We start from the raw sequence: 20,297 nt of genomic DNA, 5'->3' as shown, positions 1-20,297 counted from the left end.
GTATTGGAATGGCATCACTCACTGACTAGTTAGTTGGCTTAGCTTAGCTAGTTTACGCACAGTTTTAACTTCTTACTGTTACTTGTGGTGGGCGGTCCGGCCGGCCGGCAGGGACACACACTGGCTGGCCTGGCTGCACTGTCTTTGCTCAGTGAACTGATTTTTTACGATTAGGCGGCCTGGTGCCCTGATGCTGTTTGCTACTAGACAGTACTGCACTGTACTACTGGCTGATGATCGATGCCTATGCATGCCTGCACACAGGCTGCCCTCAACGTCGTCGTCTGTCGGGGGTCGGGCGGCGCCGCGCCTGACTTGAACGATGGATGATGACTCACACTCTGTCCTGGTTAGCAGTGAGCTGGGGTGGTTATGCTGGGGCGTGGCCATGTGTAAAAAATCAGCTCGCGCTGCGCGTACAGCGACAGCCCCTACCCCTCGGCCCCATCAAACCCAAATCCAGCCCGCCCCTGGCGTCCCAATAAATCAGTGTGTGAAGGTATGCAGTACTGGTGTGTGTGTATACTGTGTTCCGCGGCCTGCTCACTGGCAAGTGGCAAGTTGCAACACTGTCTGCAACGCACAGTCAACTGCAAGCACCCACTCACTGTGTGAACTAAGGGCTGCGACCCGCCCGCAGCCGCCATGATCACAACATATGTATAATTTATTATCTTGGATTTGCCTTGGGCTCAGCGGCAGCCTCAGGGAAGGGCATCTAATTAAGAGAAGTCTCACACAGCCGCAACCAGTCACTGTTAACCGCTGTGACTCACATTGAACAAGCTGAGGCTGCATGCACCGAGTACAGACTTACGGTAAATTTAAAAAACATCAATGTGTGACGTGCGGAGCAGATGCGTAGACCCGGCCCTGTCAATTAAGTGCCGGTGCTAAGCACCGGAAAGCACCGGCACAAATTAAGCCCTGGTTTGAGTGTTCATCTCCACCTCTCCACTTTACTGAATGGTGTGATCCTGTGAAACAGTTGTTTGCCTCTCTTCCCTTTTCTATATTATTTGAAAGCATCTAAAAATACACAAACATCTCGCACCCAGAATTAATCTCTGTACGAAAACAATCATTTAGAAAGCCAGTTTGTTTGGTTTGTTTTAGGTGTATGTGCTCTTTGTTGTGATTTCAAAGGGCTGTTGTATGATATGATTGGATGCACAAACACAAAACACAGACACAGGCACCAACATGCCCAAAGACAATACCCAGGGACAGACACACACACACATAACTTCCCTTTCACACACTCAACCTTAAAGTCTGACAACATGTATAGTCAAACACAGTTGGATGATGATTGGGTACATAAACAGACTAAAGGTTGTGTGGTTGTAGATTGGGATGAATAGGTAGTTGGGTGGCTCATCAGGACTTTGGTGTCAGACTAATGCACTATCTTATGTGTGAGCACTGGGGAACCCAGACACACACACACACAACTTCCCTCCAACGCACACAACCTTAAAGTCAGACAACATGTATAGCCAAACACAGGTGGATGTTGGTTTGGATACATAGACGGACTAAGGGTTGTGTGGTTGTATATAGAGATGAATAGGTGGTTGGGTGGCTCATCAGGACATTGGTCATCTGACTAATGCACCGTACAACGTGTGAGTACCGAGGGACCCGCAAAAGGTCACCATCAGGGAATTCCAACCTAAAGAGGATTAGTACTATGCACATCCAAATAAGAGGGGTGCAAACACTTGTTTGCCCATTCCCCTTGTAAAAGTGAAAATCAACTAACCCGCCAGCTGCACAAGTGGGTAGCCTGTCCACAATGCCTACCATCACTGAATGAAGGTCTTCCAGTCGAGGGATTCTGATGTTCTGGTGAGACCCCTTCCCCTGATTGGATCATGATTGAGTTGCAAAGTAGGTATTGTAGACACACAGATGCCATCTCCTAACAACATTTGTTCTAAACTGGTCAACATCCTTGGGTTTTTTACTGTGTCTTTTCTACATGTTTGTATGTATGGTCACTGTTTGAGCACTGCATCATCTGCTCTATATTTATACACTGTATATATTGCATTGTGTTCCTAAAAAGCAAATTAAGGATTTTTTGAAACAAAGAGAAAAGTGTCCTGTACTTATTCAGGCATAATCCTACAAAATATGAATGTAATGTTGGTACATTACATGGATGATTACGTTACAAATCTCAGAAGTACTCAGAAGCGAGTACCACAGGGCTATTGTTCCAATGAAGTAGGGTTACGCTGCTCCTTGTGGGTATATAGGGTCGTCATTGTGTAGTTTATACATAGCAGATATTTGAGACAGAATGCCTCAACCTGATCCTAAGTACTGTTCCTGTCCAAGCAAAAGCGCTCTGCTTGCTCCATACAGAACCTCAACATCAACTTTTGTTTTCCTGTTGAAGGGTGAAGATTTGAGGCCAAATATTATAATTTGTAATGTTTCCAAGTTTATTGTAAATCTATTTAATTCATAATAACTGGGAAACATTTGTAATTTCCTCTATATTCCAATATGGATAAGGTCCATTACCACTAAATCATCAGCATACAACAAACATGGCATGTGTAAACTTGCCATTCTAGGAGACAAATATGCTGTATTTAACAGAATATTTAGTTAAACTTCTTGAAAAGTGTGAACAAGGAGGGGGCAAATATACTGCCCTGTCTGAAGATACCTTCCAAGACAACTTCTGCCTTAGCCCAGATATGGCTGTGTTATTCCATCAGGATTGACATGTCGAATAATACCTGAAAATCAACAAAACAACAGAATAAATTGCTCTGTTGATCCGATTGACTTTCGGGCAAGTGATCCACTCATAGATTGACCTGCTTTAAACCCACCCTGTTCCATTGGTATTTGGTTATGATCCTCATCCAGTCCAACAGAACAAGCAATCTCTATGCATACTTTAGCACCAACTTCAATTAAGCTTATAGATTTTAGGAGCACCAGGATACTTTTTCCTATGCATGGGCCGAATTACTGCTCCTTTCAAGCTTACAAGGAAAACCCATTCCTAGTGAACCACCAAAAGACCTGGACAGAGGACATTGCCCAACACTCTAGAGTCACTTGTATATAATCTGCAGGTATCAGGACCTGCAGCTCGAGCTAAATTAAGGGAAGCTAAAACCTTTTTTATTGTCCTTATGGAGATAAGATTTAGCACATTTCCATTGTAAGAATATTCAAAATTGACATCAATAGGTTGCTCCTTTCCATTAATATCTCCTAAATATTCAGAAGAAGCATTTTCTTTCACAGCTCTCGGGTTTGAGGTGCAAGAATAATGGCTGAGAACCACCCATTTAGGTATACCATACCAAACAATGACAAAATGGACAGTAGATCCTGCGATAACTTCAGAACTGGACTTTATGATAAGATTTCCCCTTGGATGTTATTTGCCAGCATCAGCTCATCTTGGTTTTTGTCCTCATTCATTGGATTTAGGCAAAGATTAAAATCTCTAATACAAAAATCGTATCACTAGGATGCAAACTCTATATATTACCTAGCTCCTCTTTGAATTTTTCCAGCTGGCTTTCATTAAGTATTATTGAGAACTTTAATATATATTCCTATAGATATTTGTCAGCATAACTGCTTTTAGATTTGCAATATTAGGGTATGGTTCCTCTATGAAAGCCATTAGCCAATTATATTTGGTTGAGATTAGTGCAAGTCCTTTTGCAATCTTTGTTGAAATTAGCTTTAACAGCCCACCAGATTCCCCTCTCACATTTTTAGACTTTGTACAGGTTTTAAGTTTAACAGAACCTTCTAAAACTAGGTCGCCTTCAAAGAGTCACATCTCCTGAAAGCAGATTATACCTTTTTCTGGTAACCTTCTTAAATAACTCTTGATTTTAGCACTTTAAGTAAAGCGTAGACATTCCACGATAAACAGGCGAAGCTGCGAGAAGGAGTTATAACCTAATCAACTTCACTTAACCTTGAAATAGTCTTTTGATGTCCTCATGCAAACATGCAAAATAATGTTCTGTGTCTGGGAAAGAGCCACAGTCCTCCTGTCTATCAAGTTGATATCACTACTCTAAAATTACTTTTGTTTGTAGATAATATTTACTTAATCTTACATTCTTGGGGGCATATTATTAAGGACGGCGTTAAAAATATCGCCGGTTTAGCGGCAGAAAACTGCAGTTAAAGCGGTGATAATGGGCTTGATAATATGCCGCAGAGAATTCCAATAGAAGCCCATGTTCACACTAGAACATGGGCTTCTGTTGGAATTCACAAGGGCATATTATCAAGCCCATTATCGCCGCTTTAGCGGCAGTTTTCTGCTGCTAAACCGGCGATAATTTTTAGCGCCGTCCTTGATAATATGCCCCCACGTTTGCCTGTGTTGTAAGTAGACACTTGATCCAAGCTCAGCCCAGCATGATGACTTAAAAGTTAGTTCATTTAGGCTTTTTAACCTCTATATCTCGATTGGGGACAATCCGAATTCCTTGAGTCATAAAGTAGTGTGTGCTTTTTGGAGTTTGTGACAAATTTCATTTTTCATTTCATCCTCTCTTGCACAACTGGTGGGGATTAAAGGAATTAATGGCTGTTAGGGAGGAATCTTTAATATGCTTCTTGTACAATTATCTTTCGTTTTTTTGAAACCTTTTCAAAGTTCCATGCTTCCTTTTATTTAATAGTGAGTATCCATGTCATGCTAGACATCTACAACACAAATAAATAAAACCTTCTCTTTTTTTAATTGGCATTGGCCTTTTGGAGATAGAAACAGGCGGAAACTTGCACCACAGTATGTGAGGAGGAAGTAAAATGTAAATTCAATTTTTTAGTTGATATGACAGCCAGGTTTATGACTGAGGGCATACATGCATTTATGTACTTATGTTCGACTGAAATTGTCTTAAGAAAGCACACCTGGGATTGCATTGCCTCATTATTTAAAAACACTGCTTCAAGAATACCTAACATGGAAGAAGATGCAGAAGCAGAAATAATTAAGTCAGGTAGTGTTGTAGAATTTGCCAAAGAGGCTTTCATCCAATCAAATTGCTTATTATCTAAAGTTGCACCTGACACTGAATACAAGATTTTGATTACAGGATTAAAGATTCGATTGATGTTGAAGTCACATTAGCTAAATCCATAGGGGCATATTATAAAGAACGTGTGATAACCATCGCAAAAGTTACTTAACGCAACCTACAACATCGCAGTCTATCGTGGGAAATTTACGCTGTGTTAACCAAGTATTCAAAAAACGGCGGAACCATGCGATAGTCACCAGATAACGCGTCAAATGGGCGCGTTAAAATCAATGCCACGCCGCAAAAATGCGAAACACCAACGCCTGAAAAGCTGTGATGAGGCCAAGCGTGATACAAAAAGCTGCGAGGACCAGCCACAGGCCTGCAAAATCCCACGCGTCTGGTGGGAAAATGCACTATAAAAGCAGAACAAGAAAAACACACCATCAACACTCCAAAGTGTGCAGCACCATGGATGCACCCTGACCCAGCGCAGAGGCCAACGCGAACCCCACAACCCCCACAGACCACCAGCAAGGAACAACGGGGACGGGGACAGCCGAGGAGAAGAGGGAGAGGAAGACTGGGTGCAGTCCGCAGCAAAACCTGATCAGCGTCACGGAGGTGACAGAACACTACCATCAACTGTCACACAAGTAGACCACCTGGAATGCAGTCGGAGTGCCGAGGAGGCCAATCAAGGAAGCCAAGAGGCGCTGGCATGATGTGACAATCTAAATCAGGCACAAACCCGCTGCAAACAGGAAGGCTGCAACGGTGACGGGAGGTGGCAGTCCTACGCCACAGGGGCTGGAGGAAACCTAGGCCACAGTAATCTGTGTGGAGACGGTACAAGGAGTAGGGAGTACGGACACAGTTCGAGAGGACCGGACACAACAACAGGGTGAGTAACGACCAGGGACTGGGAGACGGGGGAGATGGGCACAATGGCACACATGCACAATGAGGTGTAGCACACTGCACACCCACAATTACCCTGGATCATGTCCCAGATCCCCTTGGCACACTTCAGCACACACTCAGGCCGTGCCCCTTACGAATTGAGTGGCTGACGACAAAGCTACATATCCAAGCTCTAACCCGCTGCCTGCGGTGACACATCTGCGTCCGCTGTTCACAGCACAATGCAATGTCATAGGGCCCGGGGCCCTCATGCATACAACAAGACAACAAGGACACAAACAGATATCATGTTGAACTGGCTACGGGCACATGCGCCCGGCCCATTTATTGGCAGGGCCACATGTACTGTGACGCCTGTGCTGGATGTGTGTGGGGTGAGTGTAAGCCAGGCCGCATGGAATGCTTGGTGCTGGCAACCGCTTAAACAGTGGACACCAGTGCAACGGAAACTGAAATCACCTGCATAACAGAGTCAACTGCTGAGCAACATGGAGGGAGCCGGAGAAAGTCCAGAGGACACCCAACATGCAAACCAAAGTGTCTGTGAGTTGCAGTGCTCTGAGGTTGGGGCACTAGAGATGAGCGCCCTCATGTGAAGAAAAAGTCTCGGATTGTGTCCCTTAGAGATATTACTGATGCAGATGCAGTGGGGTTTGTTAGACCTGCATCATCTTCCTCATCAATGTCTCAGGTCTCCCACACTGCTTGAGGTGACATTGCTGCGCAATCTCTCCACAGCACAAAATTCAATCAGTAACGGACGATGGCTTGCGGTGCACTGAGTTAGTGGCACCTGGAGTGCTGAGCAGGGTATCAGGCCGATTATGGCATCCACGACAGGTGTGAGCAACTCTGTAAGTCTGTCAGGATCACCGTTTCGACTCTGGCATATGTCGGTTGGAGGTGGTCCTTGTGGTGGTGGCGTGTGCCTCCCGCGGTGATGCGACGTCTGGGCCGGTCAGGACTCGATTTGATGTGTGAGCCCTGGTGGGCCACAGCTGAGTCCGGAGGCAGCGGACAGCGCAGGGCCACAGACACATGGCGTTGATGACCCCAAGGCCGTCGCCTCAGAGGCCATCCAATATCTCAAAAGAAGGGATCCCGGACCTGACCAGCACAGTTAGTGGCCCCGGATGCACAGCAGCCGGCACAGTCTCCCTGCCATGGAAGGGTGACTTGCGGTGCACTGAGGTAGGGCCTGGCACAGTGAGAGGGTCCTCATCGATGTCGAAGGTGAATGTGGCGGAGGCTTGCGAGGGACAGAGGAAGGTGTCCTCCAGGGCATGATGCGGAAGGTCTGAAGTTATCCGGAAGCAGTAAATGGCGGAATGGAAAGCGACAGCATCGTTTTCACCACAAATTCGGTATCAGTTGCATGAGGATGAAAACTACCCTCTAGTCCATAGGCTCAGACGCCACCAATGTACGACCAGAGAGTGTCCATGTCTGTCGGGGAACAGTCTTAGTGGCACCGGGACTGAGAGGGGATGCAGTCTGCGATGATGCCGGTACACTGATATGAACTCCGCCATCACTAAATCAAGACTGTGACCTACTGGACCATATTGTAGGCTGGAGGCAGCGGTCAGCAGTGGCCCACAGCCATGTGTCATTGGCTCGCGATGCACAGAGTTAGCGACACCAGGGCAGTTGTCGGTAGTGTTTGATCACCTTCGTAACGATGATCCTTTTTTCCTCCTGACTGACGCGCGTCATCCCCTTACGCCTCTCCTTGCGTGCGATGATATGTAGTCTGCCTCTGAATAATCAATGTTCAGTTCCAATTCTGTGACCTATTCGTGCACAGTGTAGGCCGAGGGCAGCAGTCCGCTTAGGCCCACAGACACGTGTGGTTGTAATGCTATGCACAGACTTGGTGGCACCACATCGAAGGGAGTATAGTGACATAAACTCTGCCTTAAACAATGTTCACTGCCATGGTGTAATCAAGACTCAGTTCCAAATGTGTGACCTACTTGACCGTAGTGTCAGCCAGATGCAGCAATAGCATACATCAACGAGAAAGGAGTAAAGCATGCCTGTGTCGTGGAGGCCATGATGGTCTGAGGAGGCTGCCAGTGTTGCAGGCCATGGGCTTGTAGCTTGCGCTGGCACGTGGTGGGCCCTCCATGACCCACGCTGTTGTCGGCAGGTGATCAGTGTGGCCTGGCTGCGCAGGGGCGGGCCTGACAGGTTCGGGGCCCAGCGGGCCAGGGTACTGCAGGTGCACAGGATCGCAGTCAACTCAGCTCAGGAGAACGGCATCAGCCTCGTGGCGGGGTGAGAGGCGCCGCCCTAGCAGAGACGTTGGGCATTTGGGAAGAGGACCATGCCCCGGGCTACGTGCTTTTTATTCACACCCCTACGCTGGCCTGGCCTACGCCGGGCCATCCCACTCTGCTCACGCTTGCGGGGGGGACGTAACAGGCAACATTTCTGCAAACTCCCCCACTGGCCGGGGTGATGTGGTTGCGTCCACTGTCCAGTACACTCCATACACTAGCGGTGTATGTCGCCATGGATGTGGGTGTGTTATGCATACTGCGGTCTGTCCTGCACATCGCCGCCACTCTTGGCATTGTGTACTTTCCCAATCATGGTTCTCCTGCCTCCTTCACACATGCCTGGTTCCCAACTCTCCCCATATTCCTCTATTGTGTGGCTGAGATGCCATGCCGTTGATGGCTCATGTTCACGGCTTGCCCAGGTTACCATTGTAAGTTGTTCTGTCGTGTCTGGTGGGTGGGCATGTTGTTTTGAATGTTGTATGTGATTTTGTGACGTGTGCATTGCCAGAGTTGTAAGTTACATGGTTGTGGAGTTGAGGTGTGTGGGGAGTTCATTTGGTACTTGGCAACAGGCAGTGCATTCCCATTGGTGCCATCCTGGGAGCGCTGGTTGATAATGGACTGTCGGCGGATGAAGGAATCATGCACACTGACTGGGTATTTGGCGACGACCAGAGAAGAGATTCCACAGTGTTCGGATGTTGCCTGCACAGTGATGTGAGACGTGTGCTTTCTGTTGCGGTGATTGTGTGCTTGTGTAACCAGGGGACACAAGTAGGACATGTGTGCTGTGGATTGCCCCCACCACATGCATGCATCCAGCTATGGCGTATGGTCCTTGCTTGGTCTCCAGTGGATTCTGTGCATTGTGGTGGATGTATAGCTAACTGGGGTTTCAGGCTGATGATGGCATCCAGGACAGGTGTGAGGGACTTGGATGCGGCTGGCTGTGAGACTCCTCCGACTCTAACGGGTGTTGGTTGGGGGGTACCAGAGGCCAACAGGTGCATCACAGCCAACAGCTTTGTGTGGGGTGGGATGTTGGTTGTCCGCTGTGTTTGTGCCGTTGGCCTGTTGGGCGATGATGGTCAGGATACGGAGGATGGTTGTCCTTCCTTTTGAGCCTGTAGTGGGCAATGGCATCCTCTGGTTTTAAGTTTGTGAGGCTGGTGCATTTCCTGTGTGTCCGCTGTCTTTGTCCGTGCTGCCTCTGTGGTGGTCCGGGGTGGGGTTCTGAGGGGGTGGTGGGGTCCTGGGTGTGGTGGGTGTTGTTGCCCTATTGGGGCTCCGGGCTGCATGTTCCGTTGCCCGGGGGCATCTGTTCTTCATGTTTGGCTTTGGGCTGTGCTCCCTTGTCTGGTGCAGGCTGTCGTCCGACTTGACACCAGGTCAGAGCAGGTGTTAGTTTCCTGGTGCTACCGTGCCTTATTGCCTGTTTTCTGATCTTATAGCTGATCTGGCTGGCCGTTGAAAATGTTGCGGAGTGGTGTTGTTGCGGCTTTTTGCGATAGTTGCCGGAGTCATCCTTGGCGATGTTTTTTGCGGCTGCTATCACTGGTGATATTGACTGTTTGCACCAGCTTGTGAATGGGGTGGTAGGTTTATCGCAAATTTGGCTTCGTTAAGGTGTCGATAGCTCGGCGAGAGCTCCTTGAGAATATGGCCCTGAGTTGGGTCCTTAACACCAGAAAAGCTTACAATCATCTGTGTGGATGAAGATAGGCGTTATTCGGGAGCCCCCAAGTCAAATCCAGGGATTATTGAGAGCTGATAGGTCCAGGGGAGTTAGGAGGTACTTTCATAAAATCTCTCACTCGCACTTCAGAAACTTGTTGATCCGTGGATTCCTACCACCTCTAAAATGTTTAGCTACATGGTCACTTACGGAAGTTCCTAATGGAGACACACTTGAAGTACTGCAGAATTTGTGACTTTCCCTTGAGATTTCTGAGGTAATACTGTGGATTCTAGTACATTTTACTGTCCTATTAATCTGTTTTTATTTTTACGGTGTTTCTTAGCAATATTTAAGGGTGATATTTTTAAATTTGAATGCACTTATTTATTCTTTGATAGATGTTTTTTATCAGCTGACATAATAATATTGTTCTGAGCCATAGCAAATTTAGAAAACAAATGAATGAATTGCAGTGATAAGGATTCCGGGTATTGTTGAGATGTTGAAAGTATATACTTTAAAGTAATTTAACTGCAGAAACGATGCTGCAGTCTTTGCACCGCCAGCAATTTCTAGATGACAACAATTATATAGTCTGCACTGAGGCAGATCAGCAAGCGAGGGGGCGAACTTAATCTCTGTTCACACTCTGCTATATAGGTTGCAGTAGATATAATGAATAGTGAACTTTAGAGGCACCACAGGGCTTAGAAGCACTAAAATACAAGCACTGTAGGGCTGTGACTATTCTTATCTTGTCAACATGCACTGAATAATGCGGGCAGCATGATCTGGTCACAGTTTTAGCAAAATGCAAGCAGACAAAGGAAGCAGAAAGGAGCACAACTATACTAGAACAGTCACTATATGTGAAAAAAGAAGATAATGACCCAGCGCAAGGTTGCATCATTGGATCATTAAGAATAGCGTGATCCATCAATTCAAGGTTTTCATAAATAAATCCAGTAAATTCAGTAAAGACTATATATATATATATATATATATATATATATATCACAAGATGCCCAAAAGCAGAACACACTCCCTGTTCGCATTCTCCAGTTTAGGGAAGAAACAACTGCACTTGGCGCCAGCAGAGCTTGATGCGTTTCAGGTAAAACACCCTTCCTCATAGGCTTTTCTGCACATTGACAAACTGCAAGCATAAGGCAACCAGTTTCTTAGTCCCTCCTTTATTGCAGTTAGACTCATATGTCAAAGTTCAAACTCAATAAGTCATTTCAATGCAAAGTACATTGGGACTGGTAGTCCTTCAAAATAAAACCCCAGTGGGCTGCTTGCAGTTCCTTCAATGAAAATAATCCATAGTCACAAATGCAATTGCACAACACCTCCCTGTTCAAATTTAGTGCGAAACCAGGTCCGCCATGCTGATTGCAGCACCAGCAGCGGAACCGCTTCAATATGCAGCGGTGCGCTCCTCGGTCGGGTCGCCCAAAATTATACAGTTCCACAAGAGGCACAAAAGTGGAACACACTCCCTGTTTACATTCTCCAGTTTAGGGAAGAAACAACTGCACTCGGCGCCAGCAGAGCCTGCCGCGTTATATATGAATATATAGAAATAGGTGTTTTCTGCATGGGAAATACATTGTCCTTGACATGTAAACTGTAGCTGCAGTTTATTGAAGCAGCAGCTGCAGCCTCAGCACACGGACAGTGGTGCTCCAGGCAGATATATATGTATGTCATATATGTTGGTTATGTATATCCACACTGTAGGCCACATATGACACTTACCTTGCCTGCCATTATTGAATGTTGGACGCCACTTACAATGGCCTTATACGGAAATGAAAAAATGCCAAACAGGGAGTTCCAATGTACAGAACTTGTTTTAGAGGGGAAACACAGGCACTTTACTACTGTTCATCATTCAAGTTAAGTGCACAGTCTTAAATCCTGCAAAAAACAGAGTTCAGAATAAAGTGAAAAGTCTTTGATGACTGAGCAGAAACGGCCAATTTGCAACACTGACACTGTGAGTACGTAGTATACAGCATAATCACATCATTCAAGTCTCCGCTACAAAGAATGGGGGGATGACGTGGTAGTACTCCATATACTCCACACTCAAAACTCTATTATCTGAGTGATGCATTTTGTTCATGCACAAAGCAATCATGTTCTCCCTGGCAAAAATGTGTGCTGGTAAACACTTATAAGGTGTTGTAATTGTTATACACCATTGAATCCTGACTCCAGTGGAGTGTGAGTTCTCTGACCCCAGGAAGTTTGCACTGGAGGCAGACCTTTTGGTGGATTCCAAAGGGTCTGAAGAAGCTTTTGGGAGTGAGCCTAAAAGGGGTGGGTCAGGTTTCCCCTAATCAGGTGAGTTAGGGGAGTTTGGTAGCGACCCAGATAGGTCCCCGTGTCGTGGGATGGATGAGGGATCCCATGTCCTGTCTCTGAGTAGAGGGAGTGGGGGTGGGCTGAGTCCCAGGCTGCCCAAAACCCAGTCCTATAGCCTGGTTGGTTTCATGAGCGTGCAACCGGAGGGGGGCCTAGTATGTACCAGGAGGCCATCCCCTGAGTGGGACCCCAAGGTGTAAGGTGAGCTTGGGGGGACTACTGTAACAAGCGTCCCACCACTCCAATTGGGAGGGTGCATGAGTCCAGAGTAAGAGGTGCGGGGCAGACAGTCCCCAGTGGAAGGACCAGTGGGTCAGGGGTTACCTGCTCTGAGGTCTGAGTACCCAAGGAGTGACCCTGGTGAGGCTACTTCTGGCCGGGGGGTCTTCATGCTGTGTCAGGTGGACAGGAGGCTGGAGATCTACACCAGGCAGGCTCTTGCACACCTCATGAGTAGTGTGTTTCCCTTGGGGGAAGTGGGGAGGGTTGATGTACTCCCCTGGAAGTCCTGACTTGTCAGGCACAGGTCCAGCCTAAGGGTACAGACCCTGGGTTGGAGGGCCAGGTTCAGGGTGTCCCCCCTGACCCGGAGAAAGTGGAGAATGCCAGCAGTGCCCCTAACAGTTTGTCTTCTGGGAGTACCACTCCAGGTGGGAGGGTGCACAGCCCCAGGAGGAGGGGCAGAGAGATGAGAGCCTTACCGCTGACCCCAGTCCAGCCTATGGGTACAGACCCGAGGATGGTGTACCAGTTGCAGTATAGCACTCCTGAACTGGCGGGAGAATTGTGTGGGACCCCTATCACAGATGCCTTGACAATTCAGGGGTCTAGGGGTATCACTCAAGGTGGGAGGGTACAGGGCCCAGGAAAGAGGACAGGGTGTAGGAGAGCCCACCCCAACCCAGTCTCAAGGCACAAACACTGGGCTGGTGGGTCATTGTCAAGATGTCATCCCCGACCTGACAGGAGGGAGAGTTGACAGAGGGTGCCAAGCACCTGGGGCTACTGTCCCCCATTCTCTGATGCCACAGAGGTTAGAGAGCCCTGATAGGCATGAGGCCTGGCACTTAGCACTGACAGCTGTCAATGGCCACTGTGGCTGCCTGTCCAGGTGGACAGAGATGCCCCTGGGAGGGGGACAGAAGTTACACCCTAGAGATGGACTGTTACACATCACTGTGTTGGCCATGTGAGCGCTGTTTGCCTGCTGGGGCACATCTGTTAGCAAAGTAAGTTTAGGCACTGCACAGATGGGGTCCGCAGGTGAGGAGAAGGGTTCCCCACTGGTTAGCTTAGTGGGCCCTGAGAGTATGGATAGAGGGATCCAACTGGGCTCAGGGAGGCGTAGAACGGGAATAGAACCCTGCTGTTGCAGGCCAGGTTTCCTGTTCTATCACATCAAGCAGGGAAGCCCATTGAGGTATGGATTAGGCTACCCTGGCTTTAGGCTGGAAGGGGGTTGTGTTGGAAATGGCCGTTTTTGCAGGGTTATCCCCACACTTATTGCTTCTTCCTCCTATTTTTCCTGACCTTTTCTGTGGGCTTTAGGACTCTGGGCACTTTACCACTGATAATCAGTGCTAAAGTACATATGCTCTCAGTGTAAATTATGATTCTAATTGGTTTTCCATGATTGGCATATTTGATTTACTGGTAAGTCCCCAGTAAAGTGCACTAAGTGTGCCAGGGCCTGTATATCAAATGCAACTAATGGTCTTGCAGCACTGGTTGTGAAATCCTCATGAGTAGCCCTGTAAGTGTGTCTCAGACCTATCACAGCCGTGTCGGCATACGCCGTTGTTAACTGCTTTGTTTACCTGGAAAGTGCACCTACTTGCCAGGCCCTAACCTCCCCATTTCTTACATGTAAGACTCCCCTCAGGTAGGCCCAAGGTACCCCCCATGGGCGGGGTGCAGTTTATGCGAAAGGTAGGACATGTACTGGTGTGTGTGACATGTCCCGATAGTGAAATACTGCAAATTTAGTTTTTTTTACCATTGTAAGACTATCTGTCACATAGGATAGCATAGGAGATACTTTTTAACTTCTTACAAGTATAACTTCACCTTGGGACAAGATCGAAGAATAATGTTTAGGCTCTCTGAACTGTTAGTAAAGATGATTTTTAAATATTGTGTTTGAAAATTCCACTTTTAGAAAATAGGCATTTTCTTGTTTAACCATTCTGTGCCCCTCTGCCTGGTTGTGGATTGGCTGTCTGGTTTTGGAGTGACAGGAACCGTGGATGTGCATTCACTGTAGACGGCCACTGGGGGGTTGAGGTGTATCTGGCCCTTCCAAGATGACTCAAAGCTGAGCTGAATAGACCTTGGCAGCATTTAGAGTAGTGGGAAATGTTTTACTTGCACCTGAATAGGGCATGTCTCCCTTGCACAATGTTGTCTCCACCTCCTGTGGTCATATGCACCAGTGAGGGCAGAACTGGTTTGGACTGGGCTCAGAGACCCTGGCACAAATAACAACAAATACAAAATGGGGTATAAGTAGTAGACCTTAGACCCCAAAACTTTAGAACACTTCTGGACTCAAGAGGAACCTTTGCCAAGGAGAAGAGCTGGAGTGCTCTCAGGAGGAGTACTGCCCCTTTGCTGTGTGCTGTGTGGGGTTGACCTGCAGTTGATGTGTCTGCCAAGGAAAGCTCAAAGACTGGAACTATGTTGAAAAACCTGCTTGAAGAAGAATCTCCAAGGGCTTGTGTGTGCTGGCCTCCTGTTCTAAAGTCTCAGGGACACAAAGACTTCACCCCAGCTCCGCTGAACTGTATGTCATGATTCCACGTCTAATAAACATGAGTAAAAGACAGTCTTGTAAAAATTCTGTGTGACAAAACTAATGTAGTGTCAGTAGAATTTATGTATTTTTATGATCCCATAAAAAACCCACCCCTATTCCGTGCATCCTGCACTCCAAGGAATGTAATGTAGTGTGCTAAGTGTCATTGTGTGCTTATTTGTTTAGTCACGTATGTTGTATTAGTATATCATGATATGAGTACTTCTTTGTTTGTTATTGTATGAGAAATGCATTAACATGGTACATTGTAAATGTTGGCAAAACTATGGAGAGACTTGTTTAACTATAATATTCTGGCAGCAGTATCTGTTATTCAACTGTTCGTAAAGAGAAATGCCTCGCGCATTGCCTCGCGCTGAGAGCGCAATGAAGAATGAGCCTCAGTACGTTAACACGTCACCTTGCTTATGAATGCGAGCGATGTCAATCGTTGTATGGGTGCGGTTCGGGTGTGGCAGGTGTATAAAAGTCACACCCGAGCATCTAGAAGGCGCTTAGCCTTCCGAGTGAGGTCATGTCAACATCACAGCGGCTTACCAGAATTCGTCCAGACTTCCAGGAACTTCGAAGTAAGCACGATCCACGATCTTCTGAAAAGAAACAGAGAAAGCTAAGTTACTTTTAATTCTTTTATTCAACAAGGCGCCCTACGCAAGACAGTAGTGACTGGCAACTTGAATAAGAAGAACAATTTTTGGACATACTTTTGATTTTCAAAAGGAACCTTGGCAAAGGAACATTTGCATGTTATATTAATGATTACTAAACTGAATATTTAGTAACGTATTGTAGAGAAATACTTTCTATCTCTCGGTGCATAGGTATTATTATTAAGGAACCACAAATCGTGTGATGGAGTATGCAGACGTAGAAGCAGAATTATACTAAGTAAGTGAACAAAACCAGAGTGTAGAGTAAAAAAGTACGAGAAGTGAAAACACCTCTTGAATTTTAGAATTAAATCACTAATAATCATTTTTTCTTCATAAAGACAGACGAATACTTGACCAACCCCCTGCATGATTGCAAGTACTCTCATCTGGACTTCACTTCGGACAAGAACATCCATCACACAACGACAACAGGATGCTAGGACCATACCTGTAGATTCGCAGGTAGGACATTTACACAATCCACTTCTCAGCCTAAATGTAGAGAGAGTAGAGCTAAAAGGTCTTCCATAGTATAAAGCGCTCAAAATATTACTTGTTGCCTCGCAGGTCGACAACAGGAATTCAGCAGCGTCCGAAACCGGCCCTCCTCCCTAAGTGTCTATTCTATGGCCTTCGTTTTTTAGGTACAATTCTCTGGTTATACTTTAGGGGTTCTGGGAGGTTGGCCCATAGCGTCTCTGCAAAACCCGCCAAGCACCTTACAGGTAAGAGGACAAGTTTCTTGCAGGTAAGAGTGACTTGGTAACCTGACAGAAGGCTAAGCCCACGTAAAAAGTTTTGCCCAGACGCTATGGATCAACCATTGCCGATTTCCCTATAAGAAATAGCAGCCCTTTTAACAGACATTAAAAATAAGAACACAGAGTTACGGAAAGACGTTTCGGCTTTGCAGGCTAACTTAGGTACAACTAGAGCTCAACCTTGGAGTTTTCCATCTGCGAATAAACCTATTTTAAATCCACCAAGTTTTCAACCTAAGATGCAGAAATTACAGAGTAATGGCACTGATGCTTTACCAACACAAATTCAGGTAGTAACTCCGGTATCTGTTCCTTTAGCACCCCCGCAGAGATTCAATGGGGATAGCAATAAATTTACGATATTTTTGAATCAATGCCACCTTCATTTTATAGCCAAGCCTGCTGCGTTTCCAGACAATTCCTCCAAAGTAGCTTTCATATTATCATATCTAGCTGGGGATGCGGCTTTATGGTCAGTGCCTATTGTATAATGGAATGACCCCATTTTATATGACCTTAGATGAATTAAAGAAACGATGAAAAAATTGTTTGCTAAGCACGTTTTCGTGCAATCAGCAGACCATCAATTACTACAACAAAAACAAGGATCCTCTGATCTTTTACATTACATTTCAGTATTCAATAGACTTGTAATAGAGGCAGAATGGCCAGAAGAAGAGCGTGTCTCTTTGTTCTATAAAGGCCTTAAAGACGAATTAAAAGATATGGTCACTCAGATTTTAGACCCTCCAACAGAATGCAGGGAATTCATAGACCTAGTAGTAAAATTTAATCATTGTTTGTCTGAAAGAAGGGGTGAGAGAGGGAGAACAGACCATATGGTATTTCAATTTAAGGACAGAGTTTTCACTAAAACTGAGACAGTCAATAAAACTGATTTAGGAGAACCCATGCAGATAGGAACCCTTAGGGGACCACTCACCAAAGAAGAAAAAGATAAACGTAGAAAACTAAATCAATGTCTGTATTGCGGAAAAGGTGGGCATTTTGTGAAAGACTGTCCTACTAAACCTACAAAACCCAAAGCTAAGATCTCTGATGTGGCTGTTTCTCAACTATCGGAAAACTAGCATGCTCGACTAGCAACGAGGTCGGTTTTTCGAGTAAACAATCCACTTTGGCCTCTATTACTCCGACTACACCACAATGTCATATCAGTATTCGAGTGTTGTTACAATCACAAGTAGATAAAAACAGAGCTTGGTCAGTGGATGCATTAATAGATTCTGGAGCTACAGGGAATTTTATTGATGCCCAATTAATGAATGAGTTAGGTTTAAAAAAGGTACTTAAAGACACCCCAGAGAAAGTACGAGCTGTAGACGGAAAATAACTAACCTCATGTCCTATCAGACATCACACAGAGACTCTCATCATGACTTGTTCTACTAAACATAGTGAAAACATTTCATTTGACATTATTGATGCCCCACAGTTTCGTTTGATATTAGGAATTCCTTGGTTGGTGTTACACAATCCTCATATTGACTGGATACAAAAAACCATCTTATTTAAATCAGAGCATTGTGTATCTAATTGTTTACAACATCAAGAGGTAGAACATTTAGTCCAGGGTTACGATTTCCCTATGGAATCAAAAAATGTTTTACTATTAGAAGGAGTTCCTCAAGAGTATGACGATCTCTTAGATGTCTTTGATAAAAAAAGGCGAACACGTTACCCCCACACAGAGACTTTGACTGTCGCATCGATTTAACTCTTGGCGCTACATTACCATGTAGTCACATTTATGCACTAACTGAATCAGAGAATAACCATCTACGAAGCTATTTAGATGCATACCTTGCCAACGGTTCTATCAGGCACTCTAAGTCATTGGTTTCGTCGCCTCTTTTTCATTCCGAAGAAAGGAGGTGAATTGCGCACGTGTATTGACTATCACGCACTAAATAATGTAACTATTAAAAACCGGTACCCCTTACCATTAATACCAACGTTACTAGATCAAATTAAAGATGCTACCGTTTATACAAAACTGGATTTACGCGGAGTCTACCATCTGGTAAGAGTTTGTGAGGGCGACGAATGGAAGACGGCCTTCCGTACCAAATTCGGTCTATATGAATATCAAGTCATGTCCTTCGGACTTTGCAACGCTCCAACTGCGTTCCAGTTTTTTATAAATGAAGTTTTGAGAGAATTTTTGGATGTATGTTGTGTGGTATATATTGATGACGTATTGATATATTAAAAAACCACCGAAGAACATGTAAAACAAGTAAGAGCCATTCTCCAACAGCTTATAAAAAATTCCTTTTATGTGAAGCTTGAAAAAAGCATGATTCATGTCACTAAAGTCGAATTTTTGGGCTATATAATAAGTCCATCTGGACGCGAAATGGACCCAAAGAAAATTCAAGCAGTCTGTACTTGGCCCAGTCCATCGTCTGTAAAACAAATTCAAAGTTTTTTGGGCTTTGCTAATTTTTATAGATGGTTTATTTCTAATTTTTCTCAGCTCATTACTCCCATTACACGATTATTGCGAAAAAAATACAAAATTTGAGTGGAATAATGAAGTAGAACAAGCCTTTCAAACCTTAAAGAAACAATTTACTTCAGCCCCTATTCCTATACATCCAGATCCTTCCCAACCCTTTATAGTTGAGGCGGATGCTTCTCAATATGCAATAGGGGATATTTTGTCTCAGAGACATCAGAATACTGGACAAATGCACCCCATAGCATACTATTCTAGAAAACTTACCCCAGAAGAACAAAACTATGCGATCTCTGATAGAGAATTGTTAGCCATAAAAGCTGTATTTGGAGAATGGCGACACTACTTGTTAGGTGCTCGTCTTCCTATTATCATTTATACTGACCATAGAAATCTGCAAACATTAAGATCAGCCAAAGCTCTTTCAGCCCGTCATTTACGGTGGACTTTGTTTTTTAATGATTATAATTTTATAATCACTTATAGACCTGGAAAAGAAAACAACAAAGCGGATGCTCTCTCACGAATTGGTATAACTGATGATACGATTGTAACATTAGAGTCTTCTCAGCCGATTTTACCTTCACACTGTTTCCAAGTGGGAGTTATCGATTCAGAGGTTATGACGGACATACAAAAAGAAATAAAGACACAACACAAATTAGACTGGCAAAAGGAATACCCTTTATTGCAATGGAGAGACAATTGTCTATATAACAATGAACAAATCTTTGTACCAACATCTCAGTTACAATATCGAATCATGCAAGCCCATCATGATACGCTTTTGGCTGCACACCCAGGCATGACTAAAATGTATCAATTTTGGTGGCCTTCCATGTTTAATGATATCCAACAATATGTGGAAACCTGTGTCACTTGTATTCAAAACAAACCCACACATCATGCCCCAAGTGGTTTATTACAACCATTGCCATTACCTCCACAACCATGGCACACAGTAGCTCTAGATTTTATAGTGGAATTACTACATACAAGGACTGGATTTACTACCATTTTGACTGTTATAGACCATTTTACTCGAACGGCTCATTTCATTCCTTTACGGAAACTACCTACTGCTTTTGAAATGACTCAGATTTTTACAAAAGAAATAATTAGATTACATGGAATTCCTTCTGTGGTGCTTTCTGATAGAGGCGCCCAGTTCATTTCCCATTTTTGGCAACATTTAGGAAAAGCATTAAACATGGAAGTACGCTCCTCATCCAGTTACCATCCACAGACTGATGGTTTAACTGAACGAACAAATCAGACTATTGAACAGTATTT

At 45.0% G+C, this 20,297-nt stretch overlaps 1 protein-coding gene across 1 annotated transcript in view; it reads right to left on the bottom strand.

Annotated features, from left to right (window-relative positions):
• Positions 1-20,297, bottom strand: part of LOC146866674 (uncharacterized) — a 55,403-nt gene that overhangs the window by 8,702 nt on the left and 26,404 nt on the right. Inside the window, exon 4 of the mRNA XM_085614448.1 lies at positions 15,646-15,698. Within this exon, the coding sequence (XP_085470574.1) occupies positions 15,646-15,698 (53 nt within the window). The remainder of the gene's footprint in view (positions 1-15,645; positions 15,699-20,297) is intronic.

The sequence above is a fragment of the Triturus cristatus genome, chromosome 1_2, assembly GCF_964204655.1.
Source record: "Triturus cristatus chromosome 1_2, aTriCri1.1, whole genome shotgun sequence".
Lineage (NCBI taxonomy): Eukaryota > Metazoa > Chordata > Amphibia > Caudata > Salamandridae > Triturus > Triturus cristatus.
This window is presented reverse-complemented; position numbering and strand designations above follow the sequence as displayed.